The 18,424-nt window shown below is 48.0% G+C and overlaps 1 protein-coding gene across 1 annotated transcript in view; it reads right to left on the reverse strand.

Moving 5' to 3' along the window:
- Nucleotides 1-1,141: 1,141 nt before the first annotated feature.
- ANKS6 (ankyrin repeat and sterile alpha motif domain containing 6) overlaps nucleotides 1,142-18,424 on the reverse strand; it is a 45,921-nt gene continuing 28,638 nt past the window's right edge. The window contains exons 13-15 of the mRNA XM_049628570.1: nucleotides 15,304-15,371; nucleotides 9,189-9,305; nucleotides 1,142-2,042 (exon numbers count right to left, since the gene is read on the reverse strand). Coding sequence (XP_049484527.1) covers nucleotides 1,938-2,042; nucleotides 9,189-9,305; nucleotides 15,304-15,371 — 290 coding nt within the window. The 3' untranslated portion in view covers nucleotides 1,142-1,937. The remainder of the gene's footprint in view (nucleotides 2,043-9,188; nucleotides 9,306-15,303; nucleotides 15,372-18,424) is intronic.

An 18,424-nucleotide genomic window follows, 5' to 3' on the forward strand; every position in this document is an offset into this window, starting at 1 on the left:
AGATCCGGTTCTAAGCCAGCTCTGCCTCCTCTGGGCTATGTTGCTGGCACGCAGCTGCACTCTGTCTTTCAGATGTGCAGGATTCTACCGCATGACGGTGAGGACGGATGACACTGCAGTCAAGCTGCCACACATAGTAGGTGCTCTATGACTATTTCTCATTAAAGGCCAGGATTTGAGGGACATTTATAAAGATGCCTGTCAGCAAAGGCAAAGTGAAACCTTTTCGCTTCAGTCATGTTGCATGTTGGCAGCTGCCAGTGGGAGGGATGAGAAGATGGAGGTACTGGCCAACAGGCAGAGGGCGAGCATGAGGTGGCTCTGGGCTATGTGGTCACGACTGCCTCTCAAGAAGCCAGTGGAGGGGACCAGGCCTTTGGCATAGGAAAGACTGCACCTCCCGAGGACATGTGGCCTGGCAGAGCTTGTGGCAAAGACCAAAACTGTGAAGGCTGCTGTCTACTTCATGCAGACCAATTGCTTTCTGCACGCTGGCTCTAAGCTCTGGGCAAGAGGCTATGTGACTTGTCCCGGCCACACAGCTGGCCAGCCGAAGGACTGGATGTGAACTCTGAGCCCGAGTCCAGAGTACAAACTCTTCCTACTCTGTCATACTGCCTCTCGAGGTTGGGATCATCTGTTCACATCCTCTCCTGCCTCTTGAGGTCCCCAAGGGTGGGACTGGCTCTAGCTCATCTCTGTATCCCCCGCACTCAGCACGTAAAAGAAATGTAGCAAGCACTGGCCAAACAAATTATTCACTTGAAAACACTTCCAAAAGCTACTGGATTTTAGAAGTCGGGGTGCTGCTGAGGTACTATGACATGGCAGGAAATTACAAGAACTAATTCCCTTCTGAGGAACATAGCATTAACAGGGTATACGAGAAATTCCAAATGCTTAGCTCTTTGTCTAGAAAATGTGAGCACCAAAGTCCTTCCACAGTGTAATCTATTAGGGTCTTCTGCTCCCACCTGAAGTGTAGAAAGCCCTACAGTGATACGGGTGAACAGCATAGACTTACAGCATCATCCTGCCCAAGCCCTGATCTTGCAGGTGACGGCACTTAGGCCACAAAGAAGGGATCCAGGATCACGCAGCAGGCTTACTCTTGTTTCCTATAGAAAAGGTTGCCCTTGCAACAAAGAAAAATGCATTCAACATACACATCCTGAACACCTGTTGTATGCTGTATGCAGTGGGTGCAGCCAAGCATTAGAACAGAGTTTCAGACACGCAGTAAAGGACCCCAGGGGCTGAAAAGTTAGTTCTATGTAAGAGAGTCAAGAAAGGCTTCACTGTACAGGCGACTTGGATCACAAAGAACAAGTTAGAAGTTTTCCGGAAAGATGTGTCAGGGAAGGCTAAGCATTCTCCAAAACACATGCTGCCCCAGCTAAGTTTAGAGTTGCTGCTGGGGAGCCATCACCTAAACAAAGACTACATTTCCCAGCACTCAGATGATGCCACATGACTACTGGAGGCCAATGGAATGTGAGAAGGAACAGATGGAACAAGGGCAATTAAGAGGAAAGTAGTTAAGAATGGCTGTGCCTTCTCCACTGTCTCTTTCCCCTTTTTGCCAACCAGAAGAAAAGATGCTGAGGTCCCTGGGGATGGCAGGGCTGCAAGATGAAATGAGATGGGTCCCCAAATCACAGTGTGAAGTCACCTGCCAAGCACAAGCAGCCGTTCCAGACTTCATGTGAGGTTAAGTCTACCATGTTTGAGTTTGTTACAGCAACAAGCATCACCAACTACTACAGCAGGGAAGGGAAGACAGGTGTTCTGGGCAGAGTGAACAAAGGCACGGTGGTGTGACAAAGTGTGGCCTGTTTCAGGGAATAGGGAAAGAGCTGACGGTGGCTGGAGCACTGGCTGTGTGAGGGCAGTACTGGAATTCAGAAAGCTCACGATGGTGACCACAGGAGGGAGGATCATGTACAGGGATTGTTTCCAGGGGCCCTGGTGTTGCTGGCGCTGCTCTCAAAGGAAGAGTGGAAGTTGTGAATGGTTTCCTGTAAAATCTGTCTCTCGCGTCCCTGTAGAGGAAATTGAAAACAGACACAAAGTCTTATTAAATCTTTGAACTATTAGTTCAATTGACATGGTGTTGTTAATCCTCAACTAATACTTTAGAAACCTATGGGTGTCATGGGGAAATAAATTATCTGATTAAGAGAGTACTCAGTTTAATAAAAACACACTGAGTCAGAATGTCCCCTAGCACCCATAATCACAACACGCAAGGCTAGAGAGGGCCCTCGAAACACAGGGGTCCAATCCCCCAGGCAAGGACAGGATGCAGAGCCCAGGAGCTGGACTGATTTGTCCTGGGTCACATGGCCTGCAAGGGAAGTTTCCTCCCCTGACTCACTGGGTGTCTTTCTAGCCCTCAGAGTTCCAGGGGATTGAGTGGGAGCTGAACTTCTTTCTGCTACAGAGAGTTTCAACTGCCTCACTCCCCCCTGCCCAAAAGCTGTCAGATTCCTCTCCACAGTGATTCACTTCTCACTCTATCCATGCAACATTCCCCCACATCCCCACCCCTTAACACACATGTTTTGAGATGTGAAAAAGGGAGGATGTAGATGTTTCTTTGAGCCCAGAGAACATCTTCACCAAATACCTGGCTGAGAGGCAATGATACATAGAAGTTAAGAGCAGGGACTGGAACCAAACAGCCTGGGTTCAAATCCCATTCCTCCCATTTACTAGCTGGGTGACCCTGAAAAAGACACTTAATCTCTCTGGGCCTTAGTTTCCTTATCTGTAAAATGGGATAGCAATGGTACTCAAATGGTTGCTGGTGACAGCGGACTCTGTGTGGGCAGCAGGAGACTGACAGGTCTTATTGTCAGAGAATAGCAGTGTGGACTCAGTGCATGTGTGCATGCACGCATACACACGCGTGTACACACACACACACATTTTTAAGTAGGCTTCGTACCAGGTGGAGCTTGAACTCATGACCCTGGAATCAAGACCTGAGCTGAGATCAAGAGTTGGGTGTTTAACCAACTGAGCCACCCAGGTGCCCCCTAAACACACATTTTTTAAGAAGTTTTTTTAATGTTTATTTATTTTTGAGAGAGAGAGATAGAGCGCAAGTTGGGAGGGGCAGAGAGAGAAGGAGACACAGAATCTGAAGCAGGCTCCAGGCTCTGAGCTGATGCAGGGCTTGAACCCACAAACCGTGAGATCATGACCTGAGCTGAAATCGGACACTTAAACGGCTGAGCCACCCAGGTGCTCTCCCAAACACACATTTTTAAAACCAACAAATGTGGTGATCAAAATGTAAAGGAAATTAAAAATGAATAATCTCTGGTAGACTGTTTTCTGCTAAGAGTACAAAGAAAAAAAAAAAAGTCTACCGAATGAGCTCAACTTCAAACTTTTTCTTTTCGTGGACTCTCCAGACCCCAGAGCAAGAACCTCTACCACTGTTGAGGCCTTCCTGGACACCCTAGGGGGCAGTAAGACCTCCTAGCATGCCAATCCTTCCAAGTAAGTTAAATCACCTAGAAAAATGCCTCCCACCCCACCCCCCACCCCCAGGAGCCCAACAACACAAACCTGAAGGCAGCAGGGTAGAGGACAGAGCACCAGATGTGGCAGTCTGAGGACAGTTGAGTCCCCATTCTACCGCTCCCTAGTGGCGGCATCCCAGGCAGGGCCCCTTGCTGTCGGGTGTCCTATCTATAAAATGGGGACAGTAGGACATGTTGAGGCTGTGATGAGGCTCAACCCGAGATAATGAACGGGGTGACACTGTGCAAACTGCAGAGGGCTAAAAAATAAACAGGAGGGATGACAGCAATGTCATTATAAAACACTACCTTAGCCTTAATTGCCTGAGAAACGAGGTCAGGGAGAGACAGGGTTCCAGCACTCTGCCTCCTACTTAGGAGGGAGCCATAGATGATGAAAACCATAATTGTTCCCTGTATCCACTGCTGATTGAAGATGATGATAATAATTGCCCCTTAAAAACCCCTGAGCTTCAAAGGACCTGCCTGATAATTCTTAAAAGGGAAAAAGCAAATGGCCATTAAGAGTAGAAAAAAAGTGTTCAGTCTATCTAGTAGTTAAAGAAATACAAATTAAAACAAGGCACACTTTTTGGCCTCTCAAATTAATAAAAATTTAAAAACAAACTGATAGCACTCAATACTGGCAGGGATTCACTGATGCTGGAACCACACTGCCACAGCTGATGGGGATGTTCACTGGCTCTTTCTGGAAAGTAATTCAGGAAGAAGTGCCATATACCTTGATTTAGACTCTTTGACTCCAAAATTCCACTTTTAGACATCTATTCTGAGGAGATAATTAGAAAGCCTTATACACAAAGTTGCCCACTGCAGCACTCACCTCACTATTAGTAGAAAGTTTGGATAGCTACATATCCAACAAGTAGGAATTCAAGATAAAGTAATTTTAGTATATCCATACAAATTTATCATATTAAAAAGAATTTTTAATGACATGGGTAACTGCATATACTTAATGTTAAACGAAGAAAGTAGGATGTAAAATTATAGATCCAAATTTATCTCAGCCACGGAGAGAAAAACATTTGGCACAAAACACTGCAGTGATCGTCCCAAATGTGAAAAGCATTGGCCTCTGGGTGGTTGGATCGTGACTTCTTTAAAAAGTCTTTTCACCTTTTTGGCACTGTGCAAATTTAGCAAAATGAATGTGGACTGCTTTGATGATCACAAAAAAATGGCAATACAGAGAAGCAAGGCTTAAGACCAACCAAAGGTGAAATGCAGGTGAGATTTCTGATTGACCTTCTCCAACATATAAACCATTTCAAACTAATAAGTGGTCTCAAGTACATTATCACAACTTGAATACTGGAGGAGGAAGGTTCACCCAGATCTATGACTTGTAAGACTGAGGATCCATACTGCTTTGCTGATATTTTTATGGCCAAGTTAGGTTTTTTTGGCTTATATTTGTTTAAAAAAAAATCTTAAGCTAAAATGTTCAAACTATTTTTGATTGTGCAAGAAATACATTTTACATCACAACCTTGTTATGGGCAAATATATACAACTGAAACAAATTTACCCTCCTACCTGCAAAGAATGTTGATATTTTCCACCCTATTCTGTTTTTAAGCTGCTGGTGGGGTCCCTGGGTGGCTCAGTCGGTTAAATGTCCAACTTTGGCTCAGGTCATGATCTCATGGTCCGTGAATTCAAGCCCCACATCAGGCTCTGTGCTGAGAGCTCGGAGCCTAGAGCCTGCTTCAGATTCTGTGTCTTCTCTCTGCCCCTCCCTGACTTGCACCCTGTCTCTCTCAAAAATAAACAAACGTTAAAAAACAATAATAAAAATAAATAAAAAGCTGCTGGTAAACCGCTAGATTGAGTGCACAACCCTCGTGCCTGGCAAGCTGTGGACCACAGCCATTAAGACATTACAACACTAGGGGGCAAGGAAATCTGGGCCTCCATTCTCTCATGGGTCCTCTCATGGGTCCTCGAATGTGTATAGAGCATCTGAGCCACTAGTGGGTACTCTCCTGGCTGAGGTTGGGTTGCAAAAGAAAAAGTATGAACATTGAAGGGAGAGTTGGTGCCCTACAGCAATCCAGAAAGAGGCAGGAGGCCCTGAAGTCAGAGTGAGGCAGGTCCAGCCCAGAACAGCTGAGGGCCAGGGCATCGGAAAGCCATCCAAAGGGCTCCAGAAAGCTACGTCTGGCCTGCGGAGAAGCAGTACATAGCTCCAATGGGAACCCCCACGTAGTACAGAAGATAAACCTGTTTTGGTAATATTTAGCATTGTCCCAGTCATGTTTTTGTTCTATGGCACACTGTGATACATCGTGCTCACTTCCACAGGACTTTGTTTGGTGGCTCAGAACTTCGCTCTGCACCCGCTTCCATGCGGAATCACCTGACTTTGAGGGTGGGCGTTGCCCGTGGGAAGAACGTGGCTGGGACAGAGCAGACCCTCAGTCTGGCAGGTTGGAAGCACCCAGGTCTCCTGGTTGGGAGCTGATCAGCTGGTGCCCCCAAATATCACTCTTATGGAAGGAATGTGTCCCCCCGCCCCCCAATTCATATGGTGAAACCCTACCCCCGTTGTGATGTATGAAGAGGTGGGGCCTTTGGGAGGTGATAGCGTTTAGATGAGGTCATGAGGGTGGGGCTCCCATGATGGCATCAGTGCCCCTATAAGAAGACAGCACTGGCTTCCCTGTTCCCTGCCGTGTGAGGACACAATGAGAGGTTGGCAGTCTGCAATATGGAAGAGGACTCTCACAGATATCGACCACGCTGGCAGCCTCCATGCTGTGAGAAATAAATTCCTGTTGTTCACAAGCCACCCAGGACATGGTCCTTTGTCATGCAGCCCGAACCAAGACCACCACCACCAGCTGTCCTGCCTTTTGCTTCTCTAGACTGGGCTTTGTCTGGTACAGGATGCAGACTGTTACAGAAATAGAGTATGGGGGCAATGAATTTGAGAGAAAAAGAAAAAAGGTCCCAGTTTGTACGAATATTAAGAAAAATGTTCTCCTGTGGAGTGGACCTGAGCTCTTCCACTCTATGGCAGCAGTTAAGCTTCCTGAGATTTTCAAGCCAGCCCAGTCTGCCTTTTATCTGGGATCCCAGACCACAAAGGCCATGGCTGCCAAGGGCAGAGGGGAGGTTCTGGAAGCATTCGCAGCTACTATCTACCACGCCCTGGGCCGGGCTCTGGCGGCATCCAGCTCCTGGCCTGTCCCCCCACACCTTCCATGGTCCTCACTGGCCCTACATCTAGTACCTTACCTGTCTTTGCTTGACCGGCTTGGCTTGCCCCACCACCCTCCTCTCCTTGGCTCGCACATCTGGCCCCTGGAGGCCACAGCATGAAGGGTCCTGTAACCCCTGAGCCACATCCACATCACTCACCTACCTCCTCCCCAAAGCCCTTGCCCTTACCTGACTGGGTCCCCCTCAGCCACCCTGAGGGCCTTATCTGTCCCCTTCGGCCTCCCCTCACACCAGACTTCTTGCTCTCAGCTTCCACACTTTTTTTAGTTCTTGAGATGCACCACACACCCTCTCACCACAGGGTCTTTGCACATGTGTGTCCCTCCTCCTGGTCTGCACTCTTTTAGCCCTCTACCCCATGGTTCCCATCTTTCTTCAGATCCCAGCCCTCCTGCCACTCCCTTGGGAATGTCTTCCAGGACCTTGCCTTTCCAGCCCCCGCTTGAAGTCCGGAGCTCTCCTTAATGAGCACTGAGTCAGAGCAGCAGAGTAGTCAGCACACAAACTCTGGGTTCCAGTTCTGGCTCTGCCACTTACCAATTATGTGATTTTAGGCAAGTTCCTTAACTGCTCTGTGCCTCAGTTCCTTCATCTATGAACCGGAACTGGCCTCAGTGGCTTCCGTGAAGTGAAATGTATGACTAGATGTGACAGGCTCAGAGCAGGGCTGGGCGCAAAGTGTGCTCAGTGCTCAACACCCACAGAGTGCCTGGGACACGGCGGAGAGGCGAGGGTTATTTTTCAGGACGAAATTAATGCTCCAAAGACTCTGGTGCTTGCTCCGGTTGATTGGTGCCCCATGAGCAACCCGGGTGTGCCCTTCCTACCAGCCCAGACTGGCCTACCTCCTGCAGCCCCCATGCCTGCCTCCCCCCCTCCCCCCTTCATCTACAGTGGAGCAGAAGCAGTGCTGGCTGGGGGCCAGGGCTCACTGTCTGTCTCTGAGCCTCAACTTCCCCGTCTTAAAGGGAGGCGGCCCAGGCCCACGTTACAGGTGAGCAGTGTTTGGGAATAGGCTACTAAGAGCAGAAGAAGAACAGACAATAAAGACTAAAGGAAAATGCAAGCGCTGGAAGCACTGCCAACTGAACCACTCCGAAGGACCCCCTCACAGCCTATGAACAGGCAAAATAATCACGACGACGGCAGCAATAAAAACCACCACCCCCGACCCCGGCAGGGAGGCCCGGAGCCACCCCCATGCAGCTCTGTGCTGGGGGAACACAGGAAGAAGACCGGGGTGCAGGTCCTGCCTCACCTTCCCGCCCACCTCTCCACCTGGGCACACCTCCCTCCCTGGGGCTCCGCTCCCTCGCCAGCCAGCCAGCAGCCAGCCGGACAAGGGAAATGTGAGGACACGGCCTCCTCAGATTTACTGGGGAAATGTACGTGAAGTGTCTTGTGAATGACAAAGTGTTACATGAATATTTATTTGCTGTTGGTGCTCTAAGTCTGTTCAATATTTGCGTGCACACCCGGCAAAACACACAAAGAACCATGAGACCGGTCACGCTCTCTGACATAACCTCGTACTGTGGAACACAGCCTGAGGAACAAAACAACAGAAGAAAAAGGAGCAAGGCAGAGACATCCATTATGGTGCTATCTGTAATGGCAAAACCCCAGACACGGCATGACTGTCTTACAAGAGGGGGGGACCGTCAGGCAAAGCGTGACAAAGCAACAGGTAAGCAAGTCGTACACACTGTTGGAGTGAGACAGAAAAGTCCATCCTGCGTTAGAGAAAAAAGCAAAGCTCAAGGGAGCTTGAATAGCCCAACAGCAACTGTCCTACTAAGGTCTGCAAAGTGAGTGGTGACCCACTTCTCACGTGGTTTTTAATTGTTTTCACATGTATGCCTTTGGGGGGGGGGTGGGGAGCACGGTTCATCTTTAGTTTAAAGCTGATGAGACAGAAATTTAACATTAGACAAAAATGCAGGATGCCAGCAACAACAGTGATTGACGGGTCTGTGTGTACCAGGGGCGCTGGCAACAGCCCCAGTGTCCCTGGCCATCTCAACAGATGAGGAAAGCAAGACTCAGAGAGGTGACTTCTACGTAATACGGGAAGTAAGGGGAGGAGTGGGTTCACACCCAGGTGGGCCTGACTCCAGGGCCCCTATTAAACAAGGGCTCCGTTTCCATTGTACACTGGAGGGCAATACCCAGCCATGTGGGTTGAAATTACTGCAGGGACTATTTTAGCTGAATCTATGGGAAGGGACAGGAAGAGGAACAGGGAGGTAGTGAGTGCTCGGTCATGAGAAGCATGCACAGGGGGCCATCCTCTGCCAGATGTTCCAGAGGAGATGAAATCAGATCATAAACATCCTTGGGAACACTGAGGGCCTGGGATACTAGGTAGTGAAGCTCTCCACTGGAAAAAAAGATTGAGAACAATACCTTGCCTGCATTCAGTTCAGAAATTGCTGCCAAAATCTGCTGCCTGGACCCATCTGTCTTAATACCCAGTTCCTTCAAGTCGCCGTCGGTAAGCGTGAGGAATGCTTCCATATCCACCTGGAAAGAGAGAAGGGGGATTTGCTACCATCTGCTTGACGCCACACCTCTTTTTTCCAACCACAACAGAAATATCTTGATTATGGACTATTAGTGTTTATTAGTAGTGAGTTAATGATGATTTACTACTTCCAATTCCTGACTTTATGATGAAAGTTTAGTTGAAAGTATTATGAAGGACTAACTCTCCTCAGCTCTAGGGCTGGGAATTTCAGGACAGGTGCATTTTGGAAAGACCGTGACCATTTAACAAGGAAGGAGAGTTCCGAGACAGTGACGTGGGTGGCCAGAGTGGTGCAAATCCAAATCCGCTGTTAGAAAGTTGGCTCCAATGTTGCTGCACTTCTGATGACATTGGGAGCTGCACAGAAAAGGTGCACACATGGCGGTACTCACCACGTTTCCCCCCAGAAGACAAGGGAGATGCAGACTGTGGAAAGACAGAGAAAATAAACAAGCAGAAGCGATAAAGGGAAGAAGGGCCATGGAGAACTGAAGCGGAGGAGGGCTCAGAACAAGGGCCACTCAAAGCCATACGACCCTTGGCTTCTAATGGTGAAATCCTAAAATTCCTGCTTGGGCCTCAGCTCCAGGCGAAAAATTAATGGGCCTCCCTGCTATACAATGGATATGTTGCAGTCTGTCCTTCTAAGGTCAGATGTGGCTTGGAAGAAGCAAGCACACCCACCCTCACACACACAGGGTGGAGGACAGCCCTACACACCCCAGATCTGTCCTGGAGTCTCACTGTCAGGTGGGGTGAGTATACTACTATTCCCCATTTGGGAGCAGGGAAACTGAGGCATGGAGAAATTCAGTTCCCAAAGTCACGTGATGAGTCAGTGAAAGCCAAGATTTGAACCCAGGCAGTGGGCCCCAAGAGTCCTTGCTCTTCTCCACGGGTTCATGTCACCCTACGATGCTGCAGCCACCGTCCCAGTGCTCCCTCCCGGGATTCCCAAGGGCAGCGGCCTCCTTGTTAATAGCACTTGATGCTCCCTAAGAATGAACAGGTTCTGTCATCTGTACAGGCTCTCCAGTATTAGACCCCAAAATGGCAGTCATCTGGGAGAGGTGGAAGGGCTCTGGCCACCCACAGTCTCATCTCCAGCCCGTGCCAGGGTGAGGAAGCACACACAGACAAACAGAGCCTCAAGTCCCACCTACTGCCTGGGGGCCCTGGGCAGGTACCTCACCTCTGTTTCCCACCTGAAATGTACGAATTCTCTCACCATCTCACTTACAGGTGGTTGTAGGTTCTACAGGGAGTTTACGCAAAGCTTTGCAAACTACGTTTATAAATTTTAAAGATACTATAGTTTTATGTTATATTATACTGGTGCCATTCAAAGTAAAGTTGCCTGGGTGGCTCAGCTGGTTAAGCATCGACTTCAGCTCAGGTCATGATCTCACGGCTTGTGAGTTCAAGCCCTGTATCGGGCTCTGTGCTGACAGCTCAGAGCCTGGAGCCTGTTTTGGATTGTGTCCCCCTCTCTTTCTTTTCCTCCCGCGCTTGTGCTCTTGTCTCTCTCTCTCAAAAATAAATAAACATTAAAACAAATTAAAAAAAAAACTTCTGTAACTTTTTGAAAATCCTTATTCCTTCACTTTATTTTTTTTAATGTTTATTTATTTTTGAGAGAGAGAGAGAGAGAGAGAGAGAGAGAGAGAGAGAGAGTGAGTGGGGGAGGGGAAGAAAGATAGGGAGACAGAATCCAAAGCAGGCTCTAGGCTCTGAGCTATCAGCATAGAGCCCGACACGGGGCTCAAACTCCCAAACCTTGAGATCATGACCTGAGCTGAAGTCAGCCACTTAACTGACGGAGCCACCCAGGTGCCAGCCCCCACCCCCGCCACGTTAGCCATTCACTTTAAAAGCAGGCTTTGTTTTATGTTCCCCCTTAGATACTGAACAAGATTTTTAAAATTTTTCTTCAAGACATTTGATGTATGTAGAAATAACACAATTTTTTTTGAGAAATTTCTCCTATCTTTCCTTCTCTATTTTAACCATCATTTTACTTTCCTGGATAAAAACAAACCCTGAACCAGGTGTGAGCTGGTGGAGAAGGGTCTGCTCCCTTACGAGCCCCAAGCTCTCTGAGGTACAGGCATTATCCGTTTCCCTGTGTCTCTCTGGGACATGACAGCTCACACGGGATGGAGGGCCTCACAGAACGGATGGCATGGTTCTGACAGAAACTGCCTGCCCCTGGCAGTGCCAGACACGCCCCTCTCCCCACACACCCACCCCCAGCCCGTCCCCACAGCCAGCTCCTCATCACCTCTCTGCCCTCTTGCCCGGGGCCTCCCCATCCCGGCCTTCTAACTGGAGTCTCTCTCCCTGTGAGTCTGCCCCTAACTCCCCTACCGACCCTGGGCCACCATCCACGCCACAGGCCAGAGATCTTGCTGGCCCTCGTCTGCCTCCAGACTGTGGTTCAGAGGGTCACGTCCATGCTGGCCAGGCCCTCTCTGCTCCAGAGGCGCCAGCCTCAGTCAGGCCCTGGCCAGGCCAAAGTGCTGCTGGTTCTCTGCACATGTCTGCTCCCTTTTCCCAGGTGCCCTTCTAGCCCCACTCCCCTCCCTCAAAGCGCAGTTTATGCTCAGCTGAGGTCTTCTCTGGCCCTCACTCTATAGGCCCCTTCCTTGGGCTCCCAGAGTGCTCTGGCTGTTTCTCCCTATCCCAGGGTCAGGCACTGGCAGAAGGACTGGTAGGGGACAGCGACCTGAGTAGCATCTGCTGACTGAATGACCACATGGATCAATATTCTACTGCATCCCCATCTGCACTGATCTTCTCAGTCTCTGACCTCTGTCAACCCTGGGGGTTGCCAAATCCTCACAGCTCATTTTAGTTGGAGAAGCCAGAGACTGAATTCTCCTCATGTGAACACTTCTGAAGGGTTAGCAGGATGCGGCAGAAACATCTGTGTCCTTTCAATATTCATGCCCTACTTTTTTTTTTAGTAATAGAATCCTAGTTGTCAGCTAGGCACATTTCCATGAAGCTAAACTACTGTATTTCTGAGTTTCCCTTGCATATGAGTATGTCAGTTGACAAACTTCTGGCTAATGAGATATAAGAAGGTTTATGGTACTTTGAGGAAGTCTCTCTAAAAAAGGAGAGCATGTGTCTTTTTGCTTCCATCTCCTTGCATCCTGGTGCCTAGAATGTGGATGTAATGCCCGGAGCTCTAGCAACCATACTGGACTTTGAGGATGAGGGCCACACACCCTAGTGATGGTGGAGCAGGGAAGCTAGAAGGAGCTTAGATGACTCACTTCAAAACTTTTTGTGGGGGAAAAAAAAACCTTCCATTTTGTTTAAGATACTATTATTTGGGGATTTTCCAATACACGCAGCCAAATCCATCCTAATATAAGTAGAGAGATGAAAATTACTAGTCTGTCTTCAGTTTCAAAATCACAAGATGAGAAAATGTATTAACTTCATTCCTCTTCCAAATTCTCAACACGGACTAAAAGCATATAATAATAGGGAGAAATTTTTTTTTTTAATTTTTTTTTTCAACGTTTATTTTATTTTTGGGGACAGAGAGAGACAGAGCATGAACGGGGGAGGGACAGAGAGAGAGGGAGACACAGAATCGGAAACAGGCTCCAGGCTCTGAGCCATCAGCCCAGAGCCTGACGCGGGGCTCGAACTCACGGACCGTGAGATCGTGACCTGGCTGAAGTCGGACGCTTAACCGACTGCGCCACCCAGGCGCCCCTAGGGAGAAATTTTTACCAGCCTTGGAAGTGAGGGAAAATTTCTATCTGTATGCCAGGTTCTTCAAAGAATTTCTTAAGGGACTAACAAGTGCCCCGCAGCTGTGGGGATGGGTGAGGAGGTGAGGGCAGGGGCAATCAAGGGTGTTAAAACCTGAGTCCCATCAAAGCCTTCAAGGGAGCATGGGGTCTCCGGGTGGATAGACAGCAAATCTCACACAGTGCTACCTAGCTCGTATGTTGTCCAGAGAGGGGCTAAGCACAGGGGCGGGGGGACTGCTGAGCTGGCTCCTAACAAGGGCACTGGCTCAGCTAGCCTCACAGTACCTCACACACACAGAAACCCTCTGGCCACTGGCTCCCAGCACCCCTTCCAACAGTGCTGTCTCAGGACTCTGCACATTCCCAACCCCAGAGACCGTGGAGACTTTCAGGTGGGTGGGTTAAGACCACAGCAAATCTGCATGGTCCGCTTTCCGCCTTCCCTTTAAAACTCTGAAAGCCTCCCATTTCATCTGGAACATACCTCAGTTCCCTACAAGGGACAACTGCAAGAACCGGAGGATGGTGAGTGACAGGTATGCCCCAGACATGCCAGCTCCAAAACTGGGAGGAAGCCAAGAACTCAGAACTACCGTTGCCTTGTGAAACAGACATGGCCCTGGAGACGTGTTCTCTGTATACTCCAGGAGGGTATGGAACGGATGAAACAAAAGCAGGCAGCCATCAGCACACAGGAAAGACTTCTTGGCGATGAGAAAAAGTCACTACTGAAGTTTAAAATGCCAAAGTCGCAGGGAGGACACACTGGATATGGCAGAAAAGCAAATGGAGGAAGGAAGCCACTGCACTCTGTCTGCTTCTTAAAACCAAGTACAAACTCCTCAATAGCATTGCAAGCCTGTCAGGGACACTGAGTGGTTGTTGTGATTGCTACTGTAATTATGACAGCTGTCATGTACTCAACCAGGCAGAATATTCTAAACCAATGGTGATACCCTGGTGGCTAGTGGGCCTGCAGAGGAGTTTTATTTGGCCAAAACATAAGTTTTTTTTTTTTTAAACAACTTATTGAGATATAATTCACTTATTGTACAATCCACCCATTTAAAGTATACAACCCATAGGGAATATAGTCAATGCTACTGTACTAGCGACGTGATGGGACAGATGGATGGTAGCTACCCTGGTGGTGAACACAGCATAAAATATAAACTTGCCAAACACTACGGTGTACACCTAGAACTAATGGAACATTGGGTGTCAACTATGTGCAAATCACAAAATTTTTTAATTAAGAAAATGAAGTGTATGATCCAATGATTTTTAATATATTCAGAGTTGTGCAACCATCCCCACACTCAATTTTAGAACATTTTCATCACCTGCAAAGAGAAACCCACCCCCAGATAAGCAGTCACTCCCCCCCACCCCGTTCTGTGCTCCCCCACTCCCTGGCAACCACTAATTACTCTCTGTCTCTACAGAGTTGCCTATTCTGGACACTTCTTATAAATGGAATCATACCATATGTGGCCTTTTGTGACTGGCTTCTCCTCGGCATCATGTGTTCGAGGTTCCTTCATTTTGTAGCGTGTCAGTGTCTCCCTCCTTTTTATGGCCGAATTATATTCCATTGTATAGCACTAACAAATCTGGCCATTCACCAGCTGATGGACATCTGAGTTGTTTGCCACTTGGTGGCTATGAGGAATACCGTGGCTGTGAGCATTCGTGTGTGAGTCTCTGTGTGGACATATGTTTCAGTTCTCTTGGGCATATACCCAGGAGTGGGATTGCTGGGTCACATGGTAATTCTATGTTTAACATTTTGAGAAACGGCCAAACTGTAGAACAGTATTTTTTTTTTTGTAAAAAAAAATGTGATTGTGAGTGCTTTTAAGCACTCAGATTAATACAGAGCCTACGTGCAGACACTTAGCATAGATTCATTAGGATTTGCTTATGACCCTCTTTAAACCTGAAAGCCGGTCAATCACCTTCGACAGAAGTGCGTGCAGGACAGACACAAACTTCACTAGCAAGAGCGGTGCTCGAGATCACAAAATTCTGTTCCAACAGAACAAGCCATAAGGTCCCGGGATCTCACCGCGGTGAACTGCACTAAGTGTGCTGAACACAAATTCCGCCTGCCGTCTCAGGGAGAGAGATCAATTAGGCTTGCAGGATGAACACCCACATGTGTGAGACCATTTTCTTTTATGGTAAGATTTAGATGGACATTCAAAAATAACATCCTTACCTCTTGCTCCTCAAAAATGGGCTGATACTTCTCAAGTGATAATTTCTTAAGGATTCCAGTCAGTTCATCTTCAAGAGGGAAAGATGTGAAAAGATATTTTAGAATTTGGCAAAAGGCGTCAGAACAGTGGTCTTCAAACTTTCATAAAACAGTGGCAATCCTATTTCAAATGAAATGTCACAAGAAACTCTAACACAGAAAGATCTAAGCTGCACTCGTGTGAATGCGGCAGGGGGTGGGTCCGAGCCATACTTCCCCTCAGGGCAGGCCCTTGGCGTCTCCCCAGATCCAAACATGGGGGTGTGTGTGGCCAGGCTGACCCTCCAATGGTTGCAACCCCCAAGTTCTCAGAGTTCTAGCTGCTAGGACTAAAACTCCACTTTCTGTCCAAGAATGGTTTTTAATTATGATTTCTTGACTGCTGGTAGCTGCACCTGCAGCAAATGCTAATGCCAGCAAGTTGTCAGCGAGGCGGAGAACAAACTTAAGAGAACAAGCAGGTGGCTTCAGACCAGAACTGGAGTTTGGCTCAGTGTGAGGAGGCTGTGGGCTTCCTAAAGGAAGGACAGACACATCTGAGTGGAACAGCAGAGCCAGAGGGGCACAGAGCAGGAGAAAACAGAAGATTTTGGATATCATGATTTCAGAGCAGGGAGGGTGAAGAAAGGAGACAAGACTAGCATCTGGGTGGGGGTGAGGGGGTAGTTTGAAAAAATATTCATTCACACATTCAACAGGGATTTACCAGTCCAGACATTAGGGACTCAATAAAGACCAAAACAGATAAGCAGACTGCCAGGCCAAAGGCACTGAGGAAGGATGGAAGGGGGCAGGGGAATATCACAGGGAATGGGAGAACATTATTTATTATAGAGAGTGGTAAGGGAAGGTCTCCTTTATATAAGGTAACATTTGAGCAGTAAATGGAGTGAACTGCATAATACCAAGGGAAAGATCACCAGGCAGTATTCAGGCAGAAGGAACAGCAAATACAAAGGTCTTGGGGCAGTGGGTGCAATTCACAGAAGAGGGACTGGAGATTAGGAGGTCTGAGTTCCTTTTTTTTTTTTGTAACATTTGTTTTTGATAGAGAGAGCACAAGTGGGGGAGGGGGGCAGAGAGAGAGGGAGACACAGAATCTGAAGCAGGCTCCAGGCTCTTGAGCTGTCAGCACAGAGCCCGACGCTCGAACCCACAAACCACGAGATCATGACCTGAGCCGAAGTCGGACGCTCAACCGACTGAGCCACCCAGGCGCCCCTGAGTTCCTTCTTTAATTCATTCATTCAAGAGTGGATACCAACACACCTACTACACGCTGGGAGTACAAGGATGGAAAGGTCCATGCTGTAAAGGAGCTCAGCGTGGCTGGGAAGATAAAATGATGAGGGTGACAGCTGTTGCACCATCAGTCACCTTGTACATAGGTAACCCATTTGCTCTTTACAATGACCGTAACGATCCTATCAGTGTCTCCATTTACAGATGAGGAAGCAAGGCGGAAAAGTGTGGCTGCCATATCTTGGAGATCATGCCGCCAGTCCACGGCAGAGCAGGAATTCACACCAGTGGTCCAGCTACCAGGCCTGAAGCTACACACCGCCATCTCTCTCCTTGGTGACAAGCACTGTGATGAGGGGCATCGACAAGGGGGTCTGGGGACAGAGAGGACAGCTGACCCACTTGAAGGACCGGAAAAGGCTTCACGGAAGAGTACTACTGCGCTAGGCTGTACGAGATGAACCGAGTCCCAGGCCACACTGAACCCACTGTTGCTCCGTGGCACCAAACCTTTGCTCGGGCTGTTCCCACCACACACAGTCTTTCTCCGTAGTGGAGGGCCGGGAAATGGTTAGCAACCAGCTCTCTGGGGGAAAACGTATGTAGGGAGGTAGGTACATAAGCTTACTGTAGATTTTACTGATATAAAGGACGTATAGCACACAATTTATGTATAATAATAAACTACACAATACTGTTTCTTATAGATCCCATGCAGCCAATGCTTGCGTTGCATTTGAGGCACCTCACTGAACGCTTTCATTGATTTTTCCCTTCCTCTTGAGTCCACAGCCAATGAGTATAGTTCCAATAGGGATGCCGCTGGGGAGTTCCGCGGATGGGAACACGTAAGAGGAAATGAAACAATGAAGACGCATATTGGAATTTCATGTGAGCAACTCTGCTGAATGAGATAATGGTTTTAAAATCCTGGAAGAACACTGTCGCAATTTTTTTGTGTTAGTCACAATATGACAGACACACTTTTAACCTTCGTCTGCAATATGGGCATTTTCTCCATCACTGTCCAGATTACATCTAGATGGTCTATGAGATAGTAAACCAACCCCTGATTGGTGGCATTTGCTGATGTCATGGAGTCAATACCCTGCTCCTGGCTGATTTTAGGCTAACGACACAACTAATGTTCCTGAAAGTGGAACGGAGAAGGGACGTGTGTAGTAGCACATCATGACATAGTATTCCGACGGCATAAACAGCACAAGTATTAGCAAAATGTACTAATAAATAACAACGTTTTGTTTTAAGTACCCCATACCTTTATATTGAACATAATTTAATTATATAAGTTCATATAATTTGACTTTTTCTTTCTTTTCTTTGGCTTCTTTATGTATTATTTGTTGTTGTTGTTGTTGTTGTTGTTGTAATTTGACTTATAATGGCTGTGTTTCATCACTGGTTTATACATCTCCTGTAGATTCAACGATGGACTCTGGCCCACCGGCCTGGCCTGAGTGCCTGCTCTTCAGTGAAGCCTGTGCCATGGCACTCCATGCCTGGCTGATAACACAGATTTGACCCCATTTGTGTGGTGGTTACTTAAATGTATTGTGCTGAATGCAGCTGAATCCCCACCCTGACTGTGAGCTAACCCAGCACAGATTAAGGCACCCGGGACACAGGCTTCACCACTCCCCATAGAGGGGGCCGGAGGGGCCGCAGGAGGAAAGACAGGGCAGGGCAAAGGCTTGCATGTGGTCCTCGACTGGGGCAAAGTGTTTCCCAGAAGAATGTCATAAAAAGTAGCTGTCTGGGGATGGACTGCAGGTCTGTCCTTTGATAGTCTCATGCCCACAGGACAAAGGTCTTGCTGCCT

The sequence above is a fragment of the Panthera uncia genome, chromosome D4, assembly GCF_023721935.1.
Source record: "Panthera uncia isolate 11264 chromosome D4, Puncia_PCG_1.0, whole genome shotgun sequence".
Taxonomy (NCBI): domain Eukaryota; kingdom Metazoa; phylum Chordata; class Mammalia; order Carnivora; family Felidae; genus Panthera; species Panthera uncia.